At 45.1% G+C, this 24,007-nt stretch overlaps 1 protein-coding gene across 2 annotated transcripts in view; it reads right to left on the bottom strand.

Moving 5' to 3' along the window:
- LOC138666992 (zinc finger protein 585A-like) overlaps positions 1 to 24,007 on the bottom strand; it is a 114,505-nt gene that overhangs the window by 78,925 nt on the left and 11,573 nt on the right. Inside the window, exons 2-6 of one of the 2 annotated variants that reach the window (XM_069755201.1) lie at positions 17,813 to 17,959; positions 17,519 to 17,692; positions 17,313 to 17,436; positions 17,136 to 17,233; positions 6,682 to 6,772 (exon numbers count right to left, since the gene is read on the bottom strand). In XM_069755201.1, the coding sequence (XP_069611302.1) occupies positions 6,682 to 6,772; positions 17,136 to 17,233; positions 17,313 to 17,436; positions 17,519 to 17,692; positions 17,813 to 17,914 (589 nt within the window). In that variant the 5' untranslated portion in view covers positions 17,915 to 17,959. Of the gene's footprint in view, positions 1 to 6,681; positions 6,773 to 17,135; positions 17,234 to 17,312; positions 17,437 to 17,518; positions 17,696 to 17,812; positions 17,960 to 24,007 lie in introns of both variants that reach the window. The other variant, XM_069755202.1, reaches the window with a different exon arrangement.

The raw sequence follows: 24,007 nt of genomic DNA, 5'->3' as shown, positions 1-24,007 counted from the left end.
ATTATATATATATATACATAATATACACAGGTTGCTTATAGCGGTATAGAACTATATACTATAAGATGTGGTGGTCTTTATTTGTTGCTGTATTGATTGTATTTTTTTTAGCACTCTGTCACTTTAAGATTCCGCAAATGCACTAAGCACTTTATTTACACTTCTAATCATTCTCATCCTCTTGCTCTCTTTGCCTAAGATGCACTTGTTATCCATTATTCTCTGGTCCACTCTTGTAGACCTTCGTCATTTACACTTATTGATTTTTATCTATAATATTTTATGGGCATTATCCTGTGGTCCTCCTCTTGATGTCTGCTGTCCTGGTCCTCTGAAACATGGCTGCCGCAGTGAGCCTTGACTCTTGCACTGTCGTCTTTTGCTGGTGGCTATCGCATTATGCACTGTGCGCATGTCCATTGACGTCACTGGGTGAACTTTCACCCACATGCGCACAGTGACTTGATGGTCGCAGGAGAAGGAAGCATTTCCGGTGCATGGTGTCCTGGACACGTGCGCCACATAGACTGGAGTTAGGGGGTCGACTTCCTATTTAAACCCCAGGGATATGGCACACAGACACTCCCCTTTTTGAAAAAGCATCCACGAAACGCGTGTCGGGGATCAGCAGGGGAACGCACTGACACTACCAGATACAATGGGTAAGCTGGACCCACCGTGGTGGATATATGAGTCTGATGTTCTTCATTTTTTGACTATTCACCAGTCTCTTTGCACCTTTTACTACCTATGTTCTTATACTTTTTATACATGGGTTGTGACCTTACTTACCTCTGGTTACTATTTTGTCTCTGTCTCTCTCCCTTTCTGTATCAGCATGTCTCCACACCTATTCCCCTCCTTTTGCCAGTATGTATGGCTTATACTTCATGTACTGTATGTAATTTTGTTTAATAAAACATTTTGGATATTAATACTCTTGGTGGTTTTCATGCACTCCACTTCTTCTGGTTTTCATATGGTGTGATGATAGATAAGGGGAGATATGGTATATATTATTTTGGTGCTGTGTATATAGCAATGCCCTGGACTCCAGCAGTCCTATATACATTGCATGGTACACCACAGTGTTAAACGCTGGAGGAGTATTAAAAACATATACACAGAAGAATATGTTATAATAAATGTAATGATATCATAGAACCACACATTATAATATATACTATTTTCTGTACAGTTCCAAAGGAGCTATGTAACTGTGTGGTGCACCCTGCTTTGCATTCCCTCTTCCCCCCCCACCCTCAACTGACTAATACTGTTTGCTGCATTAAGCCTTACTAACTAGCAGCAGGAGGAATCATGGAGGGGAGACAGAGCCTCCTGGAGAGTCAATCAGCAACAATAAAAGATCACACCAGAAGACTACTAGTGTTTGATGTCTCATGGTGGAAGTCATGGGACCAAACGATTGGAACAACAATGGCAGGTCGCAATGAACCGGGAAAAGGCTGTGTGTCACGATCCATTTTTGGATTCATGGCAACTCTGGTTCCACTCTGTTTTAAATGTAGCTTTTTCCTTTCAGGACCAGCGAGGGTTAATGTCAGTTTTTCTCCTGCTGGAAATCTACTGTAACTGCAGAGTTGCTGGGTCAGCTGATAGGACTGGTGACCACTCCCACCATAACTTAAATGGTCACCTGATGCATCAGCTGACTGTTAGTGATAGAGTTTCGCTATGGAGACAGCCGTGCAGTTGCAGCTCTCTGGTGTCGGCTACTTCTGGTGTTTGGAGTCCTTTTTCTGTGTCATCTGCAGTGTGGAGCTTGGCAGCGGTGTCTGGAAGCTAAGTGTTGTGTTTATTCCTTGTCCCTTTCATGTTTGTCACTGTCCACTGTGTGGTACTATCTGCAGTGGTGAGGCTAGCACCCCTTGCTCGCCAGGGCAGTGTTAGGTGACAGCGAGGGACAAGGTTCCCCATGGCGGTGGGGGGGGAAGGACCCACTTAGGGCATTAGAGGAGTGCAGGGACAGGCTCAGGTGGTGACCATCCCCTATTTCCTTATCAGTAGTGCCTTCCTCTCCCCATTTCCATCCCATTGTGTGTGTGTGTTGTGCCATCCGCTGACCGACCAGCTCCGTTGGGTCGTGTCACATCGTGACATTATCACTAGCCAATATTTTTTCTGGTGAACCGATGGCCCAAGCATAGGCTTTTGCTCAGCTGATCCAGACCCTCACTGATGAGGTTAAGGAGCTGCGGTGTCAGGCGGTGCAGCAGCTTCAGCAGTTGTCGGGTTCTGTGTCTCGGCTCATGTGCAGGCTCAACCGAAACCCAAGATATTTCTCCCTGACAGGTTCTCTGGAGGGAGAGATACATTTTTCCTTTTCAGGAGGCCTGGAAGCTATATTTCAGGCTCCGCCTTCGTTCTTCAGATAGTGTGGAACAGCGTGTGGGGATTATAGTCTCTCTTCTCAAGGGTGATCCCCAATCCTGGACCTTCTCCCTGCCAACCGATTCACCAGCTTTGCAATCAGTGGACAAGTTTCTTGTGGCTTTGGCACTGGTGTATGGGGATCCTGATGGCGTCTCCCTGAGTCTAGACTCTGTAAAATCAAACAGGGTGGCAGGCCGGCTGAGGAGTACTGCTCAGACTTTAGGAGGTGGGCCACTGACACGCAGTGGAACGACACTGCTCTTAGGAGTTATTTTTGTCAGGGTCTGTCACCTAGGCTACAGGATACTGAGGTGCAGTATGCTACTCCTGGGTCGTTGGAGGCCGCCATGGCCCTTGCTATCTGGGTGGATAGAAGCCTCAGGGAGAGACATACACCGAATCTGCCCAGTTGTTCTTTCTAGGGAGGAGGACACACTGGTACAGAAGGACAAACCTATGCAGGTGGGAGGAGTCTCTTCTCAAACAAGGTTGCCTGCGGTTCGCCGTGGTATGGGGACATGTTTCATATGTGGACTTACGGGTCATTACATCAATGTTTGCACAGCTCGGGCCAAAGTATGTTCACAATCTCAAAATATGTTCACAATCTCAAAAGCTGTGTCCCCTTGGTCGCGTGGAGGGAGGCGACCAGGGTGTGTATATCTCCTTCATCTTTACGTTGGCGGGGTTACTGAGACAGTTCCGGTGCTTGTGGATAGTGGAACGGGAGTCAATTGGTGGAATCTCGCTTTATCCAGACCCATGGTCTAATGGGTAGGATGCTAGCAAGACCCCTTAGCATTCAGGCAATTGACTCTGTCCCATGCAGCCAGGGGAGGGTGACCCACGTCATAGATAATATAAACCAGCGTATAGGGACTCGTCATGAAGAGTCCTTGTCATGCTACGTCTTGGAGGGTATGCCAACTCCCATCGTCTTAGGCCTCCCTTGGTTGAAGAAACACTATCTGGTCATAAATTGGCAGTCCAGGGAAGTAGTCAGCTGGAACCAGTCCCGTGAGGACTGCTGCCCATGAGCTACTGTCTCTGTCATCTTTCTGAAACCTACCCCTTCTTCTACGGTGGGGGCAGCTGAGGTGATGCCAGGCAGTATGGGCAAGACTCAACCCTCACCACAAGTAAACCCCGAGTCTCGAGTCCTCTTAGGAGGAGGGGTAAAGGGAAGGTGGTGGTTCCCTCTGTATGTAGTGAGGGTAAGAGTTTGTTGACACATGGAGACGCCTCTGCTGTCGGTTCCTCAAAGAGTTCACCATCCTGTGGCAAATGCATGCGTGGAAATAAACGTTCAGGTCCGGACCTGCGTGTGAATGAATACATGTGGGTGTCCACCAAAAAACAGGTGGAAGTATGCTTCTGGAACCTGTTGTTCTAGAGTGATCGGGCCGTATCGGGTGTCGGCCATACTCAGTCTGGGGACTTTCCAGCTGGAGTTTCCCCCAGTAATGCACGCACACAACGTATTCCACAGGTCGGCGCTCTGGAGATTTGTGGCGCCTCTGGAGCCTAGGTTATTGCCATTTCTTTTGGGCTGCGTTTGCATAAACCTGAGGATAAGGTGACTGCAGAGGTGAACTCTAGTGGATCGAGGCGTCCTCACCGTACGTTGTTTCCGGTGAGGTTTGGTGTTGAGGGTCCAGGGGTCAGTCACTGAAAGGGGGGTACTGTCACGATTTCTTTTTGGATTTGTGGCAGCTCTGGTTCCACTCTGTTTTAAATGTAGCTTTTTTCATTTCAGGACCAGCGAGGGTTAATGTCAGTTTTTCTCCCGAGGCAACCTGCTGTAACTACAGAGTTGCTGGGTCAGCTGATGCGGGTGGTGACCACCCTTAGCATCCTTTAAATGGTCACTTGATGCATCAGTTGACTGTTGGTGATAGAATTTCTCTATGGAGACCAACCGTGCAGTTGCAGCTCTCTTGTGTCAGCTTCTTCTGGTGTTTGGAGTCCTGTTTCTGTGTCACCTGCAGTGTGGAGCTTGGCAGCGGTGTCTGGAAGCTAAGTGTTGTGTTTTTTCTTTGTCTTTTTCGTGTTTGTTACTGTCCCCTTCGTGGTACTATCTGCAGTGGTGAGACTAACGCCCCTTGCTGGCCAGTGTACTAGCCAGGGCAGTGCTAGGTGACAGCAAGGGACGAGGTTCCTGACGGAGATGGCGGAAGGACCCACTTAGGGCATTAGGGGAGTGCAGAGACAGGCTCAGGTTTGAGCTCAGCTGGTGACCATCCCCGATTTACCTATCAGTAGTGCCTTCCTCTCTCCATTTCCATCCCATTGTGTGTGTGTTGCACCGTCTGCTGACCGACGCCCCCCATTGGGTCATGTCACAACGTAACACTGCGGAGGAGCTGTGGGCATTAAGCCAGGAGGGAGCTCAGCAGGAGAGCAGTAGCTGCACACCAATGCCAGAATGGTGTCTCTGGTTCAGAGGCAGGCAGAGGAAAATAAAGGGGGTTCACATGGTTAGCGTGAGCTTAACACTGATTGTCTGATGTCTATTGATCCTCCCTTATGCTCTGTCCTGCCCTCTCTCAAGTTCACTGTAGTGAAGTGAGGAGCATTTGAACATGCACAGTGGTAAGCTTTGGAACAAAATTTAAAAAAAAATCATGGATTGTGCTTTTACTTTGGGACACAATGGACAGTAAAAAAAAGCACCTGCATTTGCATTTTCACAGACTGCCCATAAATTTATGGATGGTTGGAAATGCATTCTGCCTGTTGAGGGCAGAGCAAAGTACTGCAGTGCTCAGGCGCTGGGCTTCTCTGACCTTTCCCAGCACCTGCGCACTGCAGTACTTTCCTCTGCCCTCAAGTAGGGCAGATAAGTACATCTGCGCAGAAACGCGATGCCAAGGAGCCATGAAGCAAGCAGGAGGGCGGTGATCATAAGGAGAAGGGAGGCGCCGGACCCGGACCTGCGACAACCATCGGACCGGACCACCCCCCGGGTGAGTATAATAAAACTTATGTTCTTTTCTTTCAGGTCGGATCGGGGCTTATCCACAGCATTATTGAATGCTGTAGATAAGCCCTGAAAGGCGGTGACCATATCGTATATTGGCCAAACCTGGTGGCAGGTTCGCGTTAAATAATTATCCCCCTCTACTCCTCCTTGGTCAGGCCTCATCTGGAATTATGTGCCCAGTTCTGGACACCATATTTTAAAAAAGACATTGAAAAACTGGAGCTAATTCAGAGAAGAGCTACCAGGATGGTAAGCGGTTAAAAGATCTTGAAATGTTTAGCTTACAAAAAAAGAAGGCTAAGAGGACACTTAATAGCTGTCTACAGCTATAGATGTCACAGTGTAGAGAGATCAACATTATTCTCATTTACACATGGAAAAAAGAAAATCAATAGAATGAAACTGAATGGGAGAAGATACAGATTAGATGTTAGAAAAAACTTTTAGACAGTGAGTGTGATCAACAAGTGGATCAGGCTGCCACGAGAGGTAGCGAGTTCTCCTTCAATAGAAGTCTTCAAACTGAGGCTGGACAGACATTTATCTGAGATGGTTTAACAAATCCTCCAATGAGCAGAGGGTTGGACAGGATGACCCTTGAAGTCCCTTGCAATGCTAATATTTTAGGATTCTAAGTACTTCTCAACCATGACGTATATATATGGCAAATATCGGAAAGGCATTAAGAATCTAAAAATTGAAAGTTTGAAAATTGCTAAATTCTTGCCAAAATTCCAATGAATTAATTTAAAAAAAAATTGGATCTGAATTTAACAATATCATAAAGTACAAAGTGTTGCGAAAAAACTGTCTCAATTATTGTGATTCGATGAAGTGTTCCACAGTTGGTACAACATAAATTAACACTGGCCAGAATTGTAAAATTTGGTGTGATCAGGAAGGTGAAAACAGGCTCAGGAGTGAAGGGTTTAATGACTGCATCTTTTATTCTTCAGATGGTCATTATCTGAAGCGCTCCTGTCGGCTATCTTCTTCTACATCATTCTGTATCAGAGGTTCACAACACTAACAAACTTCAAAAGTATATTTAGAGTCATCCACTGAGCACAGTGTCCTGTGATGGACAGGACAGTGAACACAGAAGCATCTACTCTACAGCAGCTCAGAAGAAATTATGGCAGAAAGTGTTATTTATTTTTAAACACTAAATTTTAAAAGTGTAAAATCCAATCCATAAAGCTGTGTATAACATACACTAAAAACATTAAACATATAAAGTAATTCTACAAGCCATTGACTGAGTAGGACCTGTGACATCTCTGCATTTAGTCACTACTCACCTGTGAAGTTATCTGAAGAAATCTCCTCTTTCCACTGTTCATCAGCCTTCACATATGTCCCTGTAGTATTAATATGCATCAGATCTTTGCCCTGAAACAAAGATTGTAAAAGGTCACTGACAGATGGGGTCATGTAAAATGATTTAGAAGAACAGAAAAAATCATAAATTAACATGAAAACCCAAAATGACAGCAATAGTTATCACACAGCTGCAGGTCTCCTGTATAAATCCAACCTGTACGCTCAAGAAAACTGTGAGAGAATCTAGAGACCATCTAGTGTGATTAGCTTTAGATCCATTCCAAAAGATCATCAGACTGACATTACTGCTCAACTGTAAAGCAATAGAATCCTCAAACATTATGAGGGTATGAAAAAATAGAGTGTAACTCCTCACTGGCACATTATTTTGTTGTTTTTTTATTCCAAGGTCATATAGTCAATTTTCAAAATACCCAAAAATACATTTACAAAAGTTGGGGCCACTGGGGTACCCATTGCGGTACCAGTTGCCTGGGTATATCAGTGTTATGTCAATTGAAAGGAATGTTAAAACAAAAAGCATAAGGATTAACAAATAAATTCCAGTAGTTTGCCCTTGGTATTATCTGCTTCCTGTGGCATGCGTGTGTCCAGACTCTTGACGTCGATCGTCTACAAATGAAATTCTTCTTGACAAACTGGTGTAATATTGGTAAAATACTGGTAACATGCCCATTGTTGGTCCTTGATGCATTAAATTAGGTATGCAGAAAAATTTGGAAGAAAGAGAGAGAGGTTCAATGTATAAATAGACCCCTGGGTGTTGTTAGGGTTCAGTTGTAGATTGACAGTTGAAGAGATAAGAGTGACTGAGAAGCAAGGAGAGAGCTGGAACATAGAGTGTGTGTGATAAGGAAGGATGATGATATTGTGCTCCTAAATGGACACTGATACTGACACGTGGCTGGAAAATTAGAGAACAGCTGGTAAGACCTGGGACCTGGTCAGAGATCTAGGGAAGGAGCATTTCTACTATTGAGCCAGAGGTATAGAAAGGTATCCAAGAGTATGTGGGGGCCCCAAGATGTCAAGGACAGAGCCTACATATAACACAGACTTGGTGTTTAGATAAAGAAATCTAGATGGCCAAGCCAAGGGGAACAGACCATACCAGTGGGAGTGAGCTGCAGGGAGAAGGAAAAGAAAGTGTTATCAGGTAAGATGGAGACGAATAATGAATGTAACTGGTGGATACTGTATAAGATATATGTGTCGCCATAGTAAACCATTAAGTATGAAGCTCCATTTTCTACTGTAAATCGTTGGGCAAAAACTGTGTTTCAATGGCAAATCAGAAGGACAGATTTCCACACAAAAATCATTAGGCATAATATAGTGCTGCAGCCACGAGGCTAAATTAGCTACTCCAAATCGTTTGTGCTAAAACTGTGTTTTCAGTGGCAGGCCAGGTTTCATTGTTAGGCATAACAGTGTTGTTCAAGCACACGATCTAAGAAAATAAATAGTGATTGTTCATTTAGCGACAGGTGACTGACAGCTGTGGGACTAAGGTTGTGAAACAGCAGGGTACAAGAGGGGAAGGCTACTTAAAATATTAGTGGGAAAAAGAGAGGTAATGGTGGAAGGGGGAATAGGTCTGGTGTTCGACATGTACATGGGTTAGGTGTTAAAGTGAATGAAAGCTCAACTGAACAAACACCGTCACACCTCATCCAAAGATCACTGATAACATCTCTTACTAGCCAGCCTACTCGACTCCCTTTCTTTGGCAGCCACAGCGGTACACCTTGTAGATGAGGCTCAGAAAGAGCATGTGCTCCAGTGGATGGCAAGCGCTGCATCAAGTAGCCTCTCCACCTCTTCCTCCACCTTAACATTACACACAGTACTATCCTCAGAGGTGGTACCCCAATCACCCTTGTAGTTCTGCTCCGAAGAATCGCAGAATCCAGAGGAAGAAAGCATGTGCACTGATGACCAAATATTTTTCATGTTGGAACCGGGGCCAGACGAAGTAGGGTCCGAGCAGAATCCAGACACTCGTCACCAGATGTTAACCACCAAGGAAGGAGGTGATCCTGATGAGACTCGGATACCAGATGTGCACATGGACTGTGCTGTGGTGTCAGGGCAGGAAGAGGAGGAGGGTGACTGTCAGGGTGAGGAATGTGAGAGGATAATGATGAGGTTGTAGATCCCACTTGGTGTGAACCCAGAGGTACGCAGCTGAGTAGCACAGCAGAGAAGGTGTAGGAGGAGGAAGATGAGGTGGTTACGTTGCGGCTTCCCACACAGACACAAAGTTATGCAACCACAACAAGCCCTGCATCCTCAGCCCCAACTATGGCTAACATCGGTTGCAAGTGTGCAGTTCCCAGGGGTGGCAAGGGTTGCCTAGCCTGGGTGTTTTTTGAGACCGCAAAGGATAACCAAAAAATGCTATCTGTCAAATTTGCCAAAACAAACTCAGTAGAGGCAATAATTTGACAACTACATGCATTAACTGGCACATATGCGATCAACAAGCCTTAGTGTGGGAATCTCACTGCGCTAAAGGCCCCTTCACATTAAGCGACGCTGCAGCGATACCGACAACGATCCGGATCGCTGCAGCGTCGCTGTTTGGTCGCTGGAGAGCTGTCACACAGACCGCTCTCCAGCGACCAACGATGCCGGTAACCAGGGTAAACATCGGGTAACTAAGCGCAGGGCCGCGCTTAGTAACCCGATGTTTACCCTGGTTACCATCCTAAAAGTAAAAAAAAAACAAACACTACATACTTACCTAACGCTGTCTGTCCTCCAGCGCTGCGCTCTGCTTCTCTGCTCTCCTCCTGTACTGGCTGGGAGCCGGAAAGCAGAGCGGTGACGTCACCGCTCTGCTTTCCGGCTCACAGCCAGTACAGGAGGAGTGCAGAGCGCAGCGCTGGAGGACAGACAGCGTTAGGTAAGTATCTAGTGTTTGTTTTTTTTTTACTTTTAGCATGGTAACCAGGGTAAACATCGGGTTACTAAGCGCGGCCCTGCGCTTAGTTACCCGATGTTTACCCTGGTTACCAGTGAAGACATCGCTGGATCAGTGTCACACACGCCGATCCAGCGATGTCAGCAGGAGTCCAGCGACGAAATAAAGTTCTGGACTTTATTCAGCGACCAACGATCTTCCAGCAGGGGCCTGATCGTTGGTCGCTGTCACACATAACGATTTCATTAACGATATCGTTGCTACGTCACAAATAGCAACGATATCGTTAACAATATCGTTATGTGTGAAGGTACCTTAAAATGCAGACTAGAGGCCTCGCCAACCACCTGTCATACCATCAACCTTTACGATTCCAAATCTTCTCACTCAGGTCTCCGCCTGCAAAAACTATAATTGTTTACCCACCACAGTAAGGGTAAGTGAGAGCCGGTCAGCTGTTATGGAAGTAGACAAGACTGCTGCTTTTGTGTCACCTAGCACAACACATCTTTCTCAATCCACCATAACATCTCCGCCTGCACTTCACTCACAGTCCAGCAGTTTGTCCTGTTCTCCGTACTCTGACCTCTCTCAGCACAGCAACAAGATCTCAGTCCCGCAGTGGTGGTCAAATAAAAGACACGTGGCAAAGCTAAGAGCTTGAACTCCACCATCTCCAATCTGTCGGCCACAGAAATGCTGCCTTTCTGCCTGGTGGATACAGACGGTTTCTAAAAATTGAGGGCTGTTGCAGTCCCCCAGTACCAGTTGCCCAGTCGCCATTACTTCTGCAAGAAAGCTATGCCTGCGCTACCCCAGCATGTTGGCGACAACATCACCCATTCCCTGAAAAAAATCTATGTCTGCCAGGGTGCATTTCACCACTGACACCTGGATGAGCAAACAAGGGCAGGGGCGTTATATCTCGCTGACTGGGCACTGGGTGACTCTGGTGGCTGTGGGGGTAGGCGGTCAATGGGCTGCTCCACAAGTCTTTGAATCCCCAAGGCTTGGGAGACAAACCTTTATATCTAACATTTCCTCCACTGCTTCTGCCTCCTTCACCTCTAGGGCCTCCACCTGTGCCCTCAACCTCTCCCTTAATCAGACACGCGTTCCAAAAGTGCAGACCGAATCTCCCCCACCTCCATACTGCGCAGCTATGGCTCACCGCAATCAGGCAGTGTTTAAATTAAAATGCCTTGGAGAGCGCAGTCACACAGCTTAAGAGTTGTGGACAGGTATCTAGGCCGAGATAGAGCAATGACTGTCTCCCCTAAACCTGAAGTCAAGGAAGGCCATGTGCGATAATGGTGCAAATCTGGTGGTGGCTCTACGCCATGGCAACCTCACACACGTGCCTTGCATGGCTCGCTCACATCCTTAACCTGGTGGTGCAGCAATTTCTATGCCACTAACCTGGCCTGGATGCGTTGGTGCAGAAAGCACAGTCACTGCGTGCTCACTTCTGATGATCGCACCTAGCAGGTTAACATTGGGAACATTAAGGTGTCATCGCCAAAACATTAGCAGCAGCATTGTAAGTGGCATAAGCACTGCCAAGTGGGGTGAAATGACCCAGCGCTGGTGGATCCCATCCGGTGTGCCCTGTCCTGGTGCCTCGCATTGGTAAGTGCTGCATTGCAAATCTGTCATTTTCACGCCACTTGGCATTGCTGACTCACTGGCACATTTACATATGTACCTATAGCAGCACGCCCTTACTAATGGTATGCATATTGGCCCCATAGACAGTGCACACCAGGGGACACCCACTCATGTATCGTTTTAATCATCCTTGAGCACTGTATTTCGATATTATATTGTGGTTACTGTTTGCACTTTGTAAATCATATGTAATTTAATAAAGTTTTGCTATCTGTTTTGACTACCTATATGCTCCTGGTGTACTCCTTGCTCACTTGCGTTATTGTAGTCTGTGCCATCTTTGTGGTGTCTTCGATGCCTGTTGTTGCTACTCTGCTGATGTTACAAACAATTTTTTGAAATGTGGAGATTCCAAGTTGGGTCTCCATCTGGTGGGTTGCCCGTATAAGTAGGGCTCCAAGACAGGTAGGCCCATGTTACTTTCTTTACATTTTTCTACCAATATTACTGTATGAAACTGATGTTTGTGCTATCTGAGTGAGGCTGGAATAGAAAAAATAATGGAGGTGAAGGATTACACCACTACCTTAACCACCAGGTTCTCATTAAAACTTCAATTCCAAGCTGTAAATGCTGGGCCAGTCCCTGATACCTCATGCATGGCCCATGGTTGACTGCTGCTGTGCCATTTGCAAATTTCTACTGTGGGTCAATTGATGCCACTTTTCATGGTGTCTGCCCCCAATTTTAGCTGATTGGGAAGCTTTTTGTCACCCCCTATGGTGTTTTCTATGCATTTGCTTTTGCCTCCCATTGAATCTAATGTGGTTCGGATACATTCGTCAAACCATTAGACAAACTGTTCGGTAAACGGTGGTCTGATCGGCAAAACTGATCCTTGAAAGGTTCGCTCATCTCTTATAACAACTGTGGATAGGATGTCTCACATTTGTGCGGCTCTCCAAGACTTTGAGAACTCCACAAAGATGGTGAGCGGTGAGGATGCCATAGTCAGCACAACTATCCTGCTTCTGTGCCAACTTAAACAGTCACTGCTCACAATTAAACATGAAGCTTTGCATGCGGAGCAGGTGCAAATGTAGGAAAGCATAACACAGAGAGATTGCAGCCAGCCCAGTCTCATCTCATCTGCTCAATGCAGATTGGGTATCAATGAGGTGAACACTAGGGAGCAGGAACAGGAGCTGGTGGCTAGTGCAACAAAGGCTAGTATCCACACAACCATCATCCCATCTCCCCTACGTGGATGGGCTGAGGATGTGAATGATGAGAAAAAGAGTGAGGAGGAGATGGAGAGTAGTCATCATGGTGGAGACAGGCAAGCGTTATATTTGCTGTATGGAGCTAGGCACATATGGCCGACTTTATGTAGCGATGCCTTTCCCATGACCCTCGCGTTACATACATCTTGGCAAAAAAAAAGTACAGGTTGTTCACTTTGCTAGACCCATGCTGCAAGGAGAACTTATCTCTTCTTCCTGAAGTGGAAAGGTCTTCTAAAATAGTGCTATATCAGAAGACCATTGTGGAAAATATGTAAAAAAAAATTCAGTTCAGACAACACTAGCGGTAGGGGGCAAGCTTCTTTGCCCAACCAAGAAGGAGAGGCCAGGGAATAACACAGCAGAGGCAGGGGTACACTGTCAAAGGTGTGGCGAATTTCATGACACCAGCCCAGGGGCCTGATGACCTGGTATTTTTGATAAAGCGGGAAAAGTTTTTATAGATGGTAAAGCAATACTTGGCCAACCAAACCAGTGTACTCCTTAATTCCTCTGTGACTTTTGGGTCTTAAAGCTGGACACCTGGATGAGATGTCCCTCTATATTCTATACCTTGTGCTGCCCTGCCGCCAGCGTCTTGTTGGTGTTCTTTTTTAGTGCCACCGGGGGTCATAACAGATATTAACAGACAGGATTACTCTCATACAAAAAGAACAAAGCCTGGATTGACCCCCACTTTTCCACACCACCAGATGACAGCAGCACATAAAGTGTTTGTAATATTCAATATTTTAATCAGGCCCGCCAGTTGCAGCTTCTTTTAGGGGCTATGAGGCTAGGGCTAAGACGCGCCTCATAATTTCAGTCTGGCTTTTCACTTTCTGCAAAGCCTTTATGCATCAATTACACTTTCAAAATATTTTCATCCATAGTCATCCATAGAGTATTACATGCTTTCTGTCACATTTTGGTGGTATATAACAGTATAAAAAAGCATTTGAAAATATTGCTTGTTTGTTCACATTTCTTACTCATACACTATTCTGTGTTCTGGGGTACATTTTTGTCATATAAAAAATATAAAACATTTGCTGGGTTACATTTCTCAGCCATATAGTATTACGTGTTCTTGGGTACATTTTGTTGGTATGTAGCCTTCAAAAACCATATTCAAAATTTATCGTTATTATCTTGCTTACCCATAGACTATTCCATGGACTGGAGACCATTTCCTTAGTATAAAAAAGCCTCAAAAAAACGTCTGAACGTTGAGTATTTTTGACTTGCAGATTTGCTGTGCATCTCAAATCCCACCAAAGATGCGGTTTTGCAACTGCATTTGTCCTGCCAAGAGGTTTTTCTCAACATGTGCACATACCCTCATTGGTACTATATTGCTCACCCACAGACTATTCCGTGGTCTGGAGTAGATTTCTTTGGTATATAACCCTCAAAATGCATAGCCTTTATGAGTGTAGGAGTACCAGTACATGACAATTTGAACAGAATGTGTATGAGGCCCTCCTTTATGTCTAATGCAGGGTGTATTTGAGTCACTTATTTTTGGTAGTTCTTGCTTCCTTCATAAATTACCGTATATACTCGAGTAGAAGTAGACCCGAGTATAAGCCAAGGCACCTAATTTTGCCATGAAAAACTGGGAAAACTTATTGACTCGAGTATAAGCCGGGTATGCATTGTCCCCTCATCCCTATCCTGGTATGCTGGTCTTCCCATCCCTGTCCTTGTATGCATGGCTCCCCATCATTGTATGCATGGCTTCCCGTCCCCGTCATTGTATGAATGGCTCCCCATCGCCGTATGCATGGCTCCCCGTCCTTGTCTGCATAGCTCCTCCCGTCCCTGTATGCATGACTCGTTATCCCTGTGCAGTAGGGTGTGTGCTGGAAGCCAGCGGCTGTGGCTGTAACTGTGCACGCTATGAGAGAAATGAATATTCACTGCCAGCGCAGTGAATATTAATTTCTCTTTAGTAGCAGGCACAGTTTCAGCCGCAGGCTCCTGCCTCTGTGACCCACTGCTCCCCCTTCCCAGCCATCTTTCTTGGACAATGACTCATGTATAAGCCGGGGGGGGGGGGGAAATACAGCACAAATAAAATGTGCTGAAAAACTCGGCTTATCATGAGTATATACGGCACACTGAAACTTCCTATTTTTTAATTAAAAAATTTTGATTTATTCAAATTATATATTTTTAAATTATTTTTAAACTTAGCCTTATACACAAGTTATTATACAGGAAAAATGATTCTTAAAATTTTTTTTCCCTTTAGAATGCATTTTCTCATTTGTTTGGAATGTTTTATTGTCACTCTTTAACCCCTTTCCGACATCGGGCGTAATAGTACACCAATGTCGGATACCCTTCCCTCCGACGGTGAGCCTACGTCTTTCCGGCACATATCAGCTGTTTTGAACAGCTGACATGTGTCCAGAACAGCAGCGGGTGGATTCGCGATCCACCCGCGGCTATTATCCCATTAAATGCCACTGTCAAACGCTGACAGCGGCATTTAACATGCGGTTCCGGCAATCGCACCAGAAATCCGCCCACCGGTGACCCCTGTCACGTGATCACGGGTCACCTGTGGGTTGGTATGACACCAGTGGTCTCCTGGAGACCTCTATGGTTGTCAGTGCAGGTTTGCTGTGAGCGCTGCCCAGTAGTTGACGCTCATAGCAAGTGAGCAATTCAACTACATACAGGCGAACTGATTATCGCCACTATGAGGCTGAGCCGATCGAGTTATGGCAGCTTCTAGTCTCCCATGGAGACTATTGAAGCATGCCTAAAGTAAAAAAAAAATGTTTTTAAAAATATTAAATATATATATATATATATATATATATATATATATATATATATATATATATATATATATATATATATATATATATATATATATATATATATGTTCAAATCACTCCCTTTCGCCCCATTCAAAATAAAAAGAAATGTAAAAAAAATACACATATTGGGTATTGCTACATTCAGAATTGGCTGATCTATCAATAAAAAAAGGATTAACCTGAAGGCTAAACAGTGTAGAGAGAAAAAGAGTCAAAATGCCAGAATTACATTTTTTTTGTTCGCCACAACATTGCATTAAGATGCAATAACAGGCGATCAAAAGACTGTACCTGCATCAAAATAGTATCAATAAAAACGTCAGCTCGGCACGCAAAAAATAAGCCCTCACCCGATCTAAGATCATGAAAAATGGAGATGCTAAGGGTATCGGAATATGCGCAAAATTTTTTTTAACAAAGTTTGGAATTTTTTTTTCACCACTTAGATAAAAAAAGAACGTAGACATGTTTGGTGTCTATGAACGCATAATGACCTGGAGAATCATAATGGCAGGTCAGTTTTAGCATTTAGTGAAACTAGTAAAAAAGCCAAACAAAAAACAGTGTGGGATTGCACATTTTTTGCAATATCACCGCACTTGGAATTTTTTCTAGTACACAACATGGTAAAACCAATTATGTTGTCCAAAAGTACAACTCTTCCCGCAAAAAAACAAACCCTCACATGGCCATATTGAGGGAAAAATACAAAAGTTATGGCTCTGGGAAGAAGGGGAGCGAAAAACGAAAACGCAAAACTGAAAATACATCCAGTCATGAAGGGGTTAAAGTGGAGAAAAAGTGTGACACCATTGTTCTCAGCAGGGATCTGAGAGTTAAGGCCCCGTCACACATAGCGACGCTAAAGCGATCCCGACAACGATACGACCTGTCAGGGATCGTTGCTGCGTCGCTATGTGGTCGCTGGTGAGATGTCAAACAGTGAGATCTCCCCAACGACGCAGCAGCGATGCGGCGACCTGTAGCGACCTGTACAACGATGCTATTTCATGACGATTTAATGGGACGTCCTGTCAACGAGGTCGTTGGTAAGGTGTCAAACACAGCGATGTGTGCTACCCAGCGGGACCTCAACGATCAAAAAAAGGTCCAGGCCATTCCGACACGACCAGCGATCTCACAGCAGGGGCCTGGTTGCTGCTACGTGTCACACATAGCGAGATCGCTACTGAGGTCGCTGTTGCGTCACAAAACTTGTGACTCAGCAGCGATCTCGCTAGCGATCTCGCTATGTGTGACGGGGGCTTTAAAGATGCTTCCAGGGGTCTTCCCCATGCTGTTTTCTTTCCATTCAGTACTTTTGCCACCAATTTGAACATTTTCACTGCCCCACAGACCTCTTTGTAGGGTCTGCTGGAAAAAAAGCTCAGCTTTTCCATTGACTCCTATTATACATGCTATTCGAAATGAGTATGCAAGTATTAGGAATTGCTCAGTTCGAGGAACGAGCACCCAGGCATTTAGCTCGCTTATCTCTAATCTTACACGTAGAAACTACATAATGTAGCAATGATAAACTTGTGCGAAGTTGTTCAGATGGCTTAATATTCACATTCTGAAAACTGATCATTTCATTTCATACTGCACATCGGGGTCATGTGTCTAATAATTTCAATTGGGACGGAAAAGTTTTTCTAATAAATTGGCCGTTCAGTGTATAATTCTGGTGGATAAAACAAGAGTTTCACATCCTTCTATACATCATAGGGAAGATCTCATGACACCTTCTATCCATCTACCTGATGATCCTGAGGAACATCGGGATCTTCTTGCTTACAGTCCTGTGGAAGAAGAGGATGGGGACATCTCTCTGGTGTTAACCCCTTAGTGAACAGACCTGGAGGAAACACATACAGGGACTGAATGAATTCTTCACATAGAGATACTTATAGGCCGCATGTATTTAGTCCTATTACCTGGTGATGTGAGGGGCTGGGGATCCTCCATCATGACGTCCTCGTACAGATCTTTGTGTCCTTCTAAATACTCCCACTCCTCCATGGAGAAATAGACGGTGACATCCTGACACCTTATAGGAACCTGACACATACAATGATACCGTCATCCCCCGATCCCTCCATAGCGTTACTGTATAATGTCCCAGCAATCCCAGCAGTGTCACCTCTCCAGTCAGCAGCTCAATCATCTTGTAGGTGAGTTCTAGGATCTTCTGTTCATTGATGTCCTCATGTATCAGAGGTAGAGGCTCTGTGATTGGACTCAGGGGTCTTCCCCATCCCTCAAACAAAGGGGCCTGACAGCGCTCACTAGAGGTCTTCTTCACTACTGTGTAATCCTGCTTATGAAGAGACACATTAATAAATCTCACTATAGACCTTTTCACCTCTCCAGTTCTGTCCACATGTTTTTCCCATATATAAGAATAATGTAATGTGTTGTCATCAGAATCACTCACCTCTCCAGTAAGCCAGAAGAGGATCTCTAGGGTGAGGTGGAATAACCTCTCCCCCTTCTTATCCCTGTCCGTATCCATCCTCGAAGGGTCAATCAGGAACATTTTCTTATATAGAAAATTTCTGAGAGCATCCAATATTGAAGGGACCTGAATGGGGAGAAGTTGGGCAGATATAAAATCATAAAGATACCATGTAAGAAATCTTTGCAGTATGTTATCTGCTTCACGTGATCACTACAACCAGTCATGTACAAAGTCCTGCCCCCAGAAGAACAGAAAATCCGATTATAGTCACTGTTCTCATCAGGTCTTTACTTAGCCTCTGCTGTGATGTGGGAAGGAGCTGACTATATGAGGGCCACGTCACTGTACAGCCCTATCTCATACTTGCCCCTCATTCAGGCTACATATTGAACACAGGACACAACACTAGCTGACAGTACCTGACACTACTTACTGAAAGGGCGACAAGTCCCAATTCAAATTACAGTCTGTTGTTTTCAATCCATGAGATGACAATCAGTTGTGAGTTAGGGACCTGTTTTATTTAAAGAACAAGGATCTATCTGTCTTATCTTCACAATACATGTTTGTGGAAGTATGATATAGATACACATATCCAAGGTCTACCTCACAATTCTCTTAGCTTGCACACAATTGCTAATAATAAGGCTTTCAATTTTATATGCAGTTTTTACTCTCTTTCCCATGCATTTTGGGATGTGTGCAATCTTTTGACCCCTGTGCTTTTTTACAATGTGACATGAGCTATTATTGAGGATGTTGCTTGCCTGGTCTTCACCAATGGTACCCATTTTTCACTATGTTTATATCTATGTGAGTGAGTAATTAATAAACCTTTCAATATTATCATTTCATGATTGTATTTCTCATCTCACATGGTACTTTGGGGCAAGGTGCTCCAATTTCTTTGTAGAATTCTATGTTTGGGGAAGAGTATACTGACACAAATATTGTAGATTTCTCAGAAAAAGAGTTGTTCAGGCTCATCAGGTTGTAGAAGGTTACTAAACCATCTATAACCAGTTTGCATCTCACCAATCCAAAGTCAGAAAGACTATGTATGAAAAAGGACATTCAAGAACATTTTTGACCTACCCTCGAGTAGTCAATCAACAAAGATCACCCAAAAAGCAAGGCTTATTAACAATTAATTGGTGAAGTCATAAAGAAACCCAAGGTAAACTCTAAGCAAATAAAGGCCTCTCTCACTTTAGCGAATGGTAATGTTCTTGAGACAACCATGAGGAGGTAACTGAATAACAATGGTGGGCATGGTAGGATAGCAAGGAGAAACCTACTGATCTACATAAGAATATTGCTCCTTATCTGCAGTTTTCTAAAGATCATCTGGACTAGCCAGAAGGCTATTCGAACAATGTTCCATAGACAGATGTGACCAAAATAGAACTTTTCGGTTTAAATCAGAAATGTTAATGTTTAGACAAAGTAGTATCATTATTTGGGCCTGTTTTATTGCATGTGGGCCGGGATCTATGTCTGGGATTATGGTAGATTTGTGCCACCTATGCACTCGCATGGGGCACAGGCTGCCAGACTAATGTGAAGGATGACCGATAGGTGCAACTTCCTCTTTGCACCGCTCACTGCTACCACATTGCAGTAATACCTGTTCAACTACGTTCCTTTCTCTGTGCTTCCACCTTTGTCTTATCAGTTAGTAGTTTTACTGTGAGGATGTTGTTGTTGGGGTACCAGTAAAAAAATATAAGCGCCAGTGAGGTGCAGACTTTGTATGGCTCTTCCTCACACACTTTCCTCCTCTCAATGTTCCTGTGTCCACTTGAACTGACCTTACTATCTTCCCTCATTGAGAGATAACAGAAAAATCTTCAGAGATAATTTGCTGCATGTTGCTTATGACCTGGAGCCAAGAGGCTGAAGAATAGGACAACAACAATGCTTTCAAAGAGTTCAGGAATGCAAATGATGGAGAATATAGATTTAGGGGTCACAGCATGACCCCTCCAGCCAGGACTTCCATACATGAGAGCTCAAGAAGCAATATAGGTATTGCTATATCAGTTACCATAAATTCAATTTTCTTTTAATGAGGGGGTTGGACATGATGACCCTTGTGGTCCCTTCCAACTCTAACCATTCTCTGATTCTATGTAATTTCCTGCTTTGCAACACACACTATGCTATGGTTGAGGGACCTTGGCCTCTATCCAGTGTGAGCCTGCTGGTTAATGAATACAATGACAGAATTACAGTAAGTGAAGATGGGGGTGGGTCGGGACTCAGTATCGCTTGTGGTGTTCATAGAGAGAAGTTTCCACTACAAAACAACAGTAAACGCCGACACTCAAATAGCAAAGTAATGGATTCTTTACACAGTCTGATCTCGACCCTTAAAAGGGGTGATTTTATGTTTGCAAGTTATCAACCATGTGAAGGATAGGGGATAACTTCCTGATCGCTGGGGGTACAAACAGTATCACTATTAAATAACTGTTGCCACTCAGAAATTCCTGTACCCGCTCTGCTCTGTGTTATGGTTCACTATTGAATAACTGTTGCCACTCAGCAAGTTCTGTACTCTCTCTGCTCTGTGTTATGGTGGCCTTCATTTCACTCACACCCTTCCTACCAGCAATAGATATGGTGGAGGAGTGGGTCTTCTTTCCAACAACTGAACCTTCAACCCAATCCCACTTTTACCATCCCTCATTCTCTCTAACTTTGAAGTTCATGCTGTCCAGATATACTCTCCCTCAAAGCTCCAAGTGGCCATCATATACCGAGCCTCAGGCCCAGCCACTGCCTTTATTGACCACTTCTCCAGTTTCTCTCTGCTGACATTCCCACCATCATCATGGGCGACTTCAACATCCCCACTGACACTCACCAGCCTGCAGCCTCCAAGCTCCAGTCCCTTGTTTCATCATTTGATGATAGTCTTCGGCAGGCACCCACACAGATGGACATGCATTAAGGTACCTTCACACATAACGATATTGTTAACGATATCGTTGCTATTTGTGACGTAGCAACGATATCGTTAATGAAATCGTTATGTGTGACAGCGACCAACGATCAGGCCCCTGCTGGGAGATCGTTGGTCGCTGAGGAAAGTCCAGAACTTTATTTCGTCGCTGGACTCCCTGGAGACATCGCTGGATCGGCGTGTGTGACACCGATCCAGCGATGTCTTCACTGGTAACCAGGGTAAACATCGGGTAACTAAGCGCAGGGCCGCGCTTAGTAACCCGATGTTTACCCTGGTTACCATGCTAAAAGTAAAAAAAAACAAACACTAGATACTTACCTACCGCTGTCTGTCCTCCAGCGCTGCGCTCTGCACTCCTCCTGTACTGGCTGTGAGCCGGAAAGCAGAGCGGTGACGTCACCGCTCTGCTTTCCGGCTCCCAGACAGTACAAGAGGAGAGCAGAGAAGCAGAGCGCAGCGCTGGAGGACAGACGGCTGTAGGTAAGTATCTAGTGTTTGTTTTTTTTTACTTTAAGCATGGTAACCAGGGTAAACATCGGGTTACTAAGCGCGGCCCTGCGCTTAGTTACCCGATGTTTACCCTGGTTACCGGCATAGTTGGTCGCTGGAGAGCGGTCTGTGTGACAGCTCTCCAGCGACCAAACAGCGACGCTGCAGCGATCCGGATCGTTGTCGGTATCGCTGCAGCATCGCTAAATGTGAAGGGGCCTTAAGACCTCATCTTCACCCACCTCTGCTCCTTACCTAATCTCACAGCTTCAGCTCTCCCACTAACTGACAACCATCCACTCAGTTTCGCATCTCTGTCCTCCACACCTGCCCGCCATGTTCAGAAACTAGCACACCCCCATAGAAACATCACGCACCAACACATTCACATGCTCTTCAACTCTGTTCTACCTCTGTCCTCCAAATCTTCACTCCATGACACACAGTCCTACCATTTTCTACAATGTCATGGCAGAGAGTGGCGAATCAATAGACAATCTTGGCACAATAACCTCACTAAAAAGCTTCAGCAAAGTGTCTAGGGTTGCAGAGCGGCATTGGAAGAAAAACTCAATAAGGCTTCACCGCATTTAAAACAGCAACTTTCACATTCAAGTCAACCCTCACCTCTGCTAAATAGGTCTATTTCACAACCCTTGTATATTCTTTATAATTCAACCCCAAACAGTAATTCAAAACTGTTAACTCCTTTCTTCGCCCTCCGATCACCCTCATCTCTGCAGAAGACTTTGCCGCACATTTAAAAAATAAGGTAGACCAAACAAGGCAAGTTTACTGCCCATCCACCACAGACCCTACGTATAACAGACCACTTCCCCTCCCTCAAAACCTTCCTCCTAACGATCACTGTAGGAGAGCTCACTCATCTCCTCTCCAAATCACACTTCAGCACTTGTGCAGTTGACCCCATCCCATCCCATCTTCTCCCCAACCTCACCAGGCTTATCCCAGCTCTAACCTATCTTCTCAACCTATTGCTAACCTCTGGGACCTTCCTTCTAATTTTAAAGGGAACCTGTCACCCCCAAAATCGAAGGTGAGCTAAGCCCACCAGCATCAGGGGCTTATCTACAGCATTCTGTAATGCTGTAGATAAGCCCCTGATGTATCCTAAAAGATGAGAAAAGAGGTTAGATTATACTCACCCAGGGGTGGTCCCGGTCCGGTCCGATGGGTGTCACGGTCCAGTCCGGCACCTCCTATCTTCATCAGATGACGTCCTCTTCTTGTCTTCACGCTGCGGCTCCGGCGTACTTTGTCTGCCCTGTTGAGGGCAGAGCAAAGTACTGCAGTGCACAGATGACGGGCCTCTCTGACCTTTCCTGGTGCCTGCACATTGCAGTACTTTGCTCTGCCCTCAACAGGGCAGACAAAGTACACCTGTGGCAGAGCCGCAGCATGAAGACAAGAAGAGGATGTCATTGTAAGAAGATGGGAGGCCCCAGGCCGCGACGCCCATCGTACCGGGACTGCCCCTGGGTGAGTATAAATCTAACCTCTTTTTCTCATCTTTTAGGATACATCGGGGGCTTATCTACAGCATTCCAGAATTCTGTAGATAAGCCCCTGATGCTGGTGGGCTTAGCTCACCTTCAATTTTGGGGGTGACAGTTTCCCTTTAAAACATGACACCAACACACCTATGCGTAAGAAGCCATCCCTTGACCCAACCTCTACATCCAGCTATTGCTCCACATCGCTGCTTCCGTTTGCCTCCAAACTCATCAAGCAGCATGTCCTTACTGAACTTTCCTTTGATCTTTCATCCAATTCACGCTTTGATAACCTACAACCAGCTTCTGTCCCCACCACTCCACCGAAACTGCCCTGACCAAAATTACCAATGACTTATTGTCAAAACTAACAGCTAAATCTCTAAATCTCTACTCTCCTCGTTCTAGACCTGTCCTCTGTCTTCGACACAGTCGACCACTCCCTCCTACTACAAATCCTCTCTTCTGTTGATGTCAAAGACCTTGCCCTCTCCTGGATCCTCTCCTACCATATATTTAGTGTCTCTAACACTACTTCCTCATCCCGTTCTCTCTCTGTTGGTGTCCCTCAAGGCTCTGCTCTGGGACCCTTACTCTTCTCAATCTATACCTTTTGCCTGGAACAATTCATTAATGTTAGAATCTGTTTTGTTTTTCACCATCCAACATCTTGTTGTGATTTTCTGGCTGCTAGTCTTTTTTCCCTGCTGCTGGGTTGTCATACGTCAGGTGATTGTATCACCCTTTATTACCAAGCACCTGCCTCCCATTCCTTGCTGGACAACAGTGTTAATCCACTAGAGTTCTGGCTAGGTGCTTTGATAGCTTTCTGTGTTTGATATTGTGCAGTTCTGGGATCTCTGGTTCTGCTATCCTTAGTTTCTGTTTTCAGTTGGTTTCTGCATCCATCTCTGTGTTTTCTATTAGGAGGTGACCAGTTTTTTATACCCAGTCCTTAGATCTTTTAAGGACCTCCTTCCCCCTATCTATAGGTCTTCGCTGAGATTAACCTAGGATCGTCGGTGGATCTATTCGCAAGGAATGGGTCGCCCACTCCATTGTAGGGTATCAGGCTAGTCTCAGTGCAGGGTCAGTTTTCCCCCTTCTATCCTAGTTCTGTGTTGCAGTTCCATAACAATTAAGTCCCATGGCTTCCATTACCATCTACATGCTGATGATACTCAGATCTACCTCTCT

This window comes from Ranitomeya imitator, chromosome 2 (assembly GCF_032444005.1).
Source record: "Ranitomeya imitator isolate aRanImi1 chromosome 2, aRanImi1.pri, whole genome shotgun sequence".
In the NCBI taxonomy this organism is placed as follows: domain Eukaryota; kingdom Metazoa; phylum Chordata; class Amphibia; order Anura; family Dendrobatidae; genus Ranitomeya; species Ranitomeya imitator.
The sequence above is the reverse complement of the archived record's forward strand: the minus strand, read 5'-3'. Positions and strand labels throughout refer to the sequence as shown.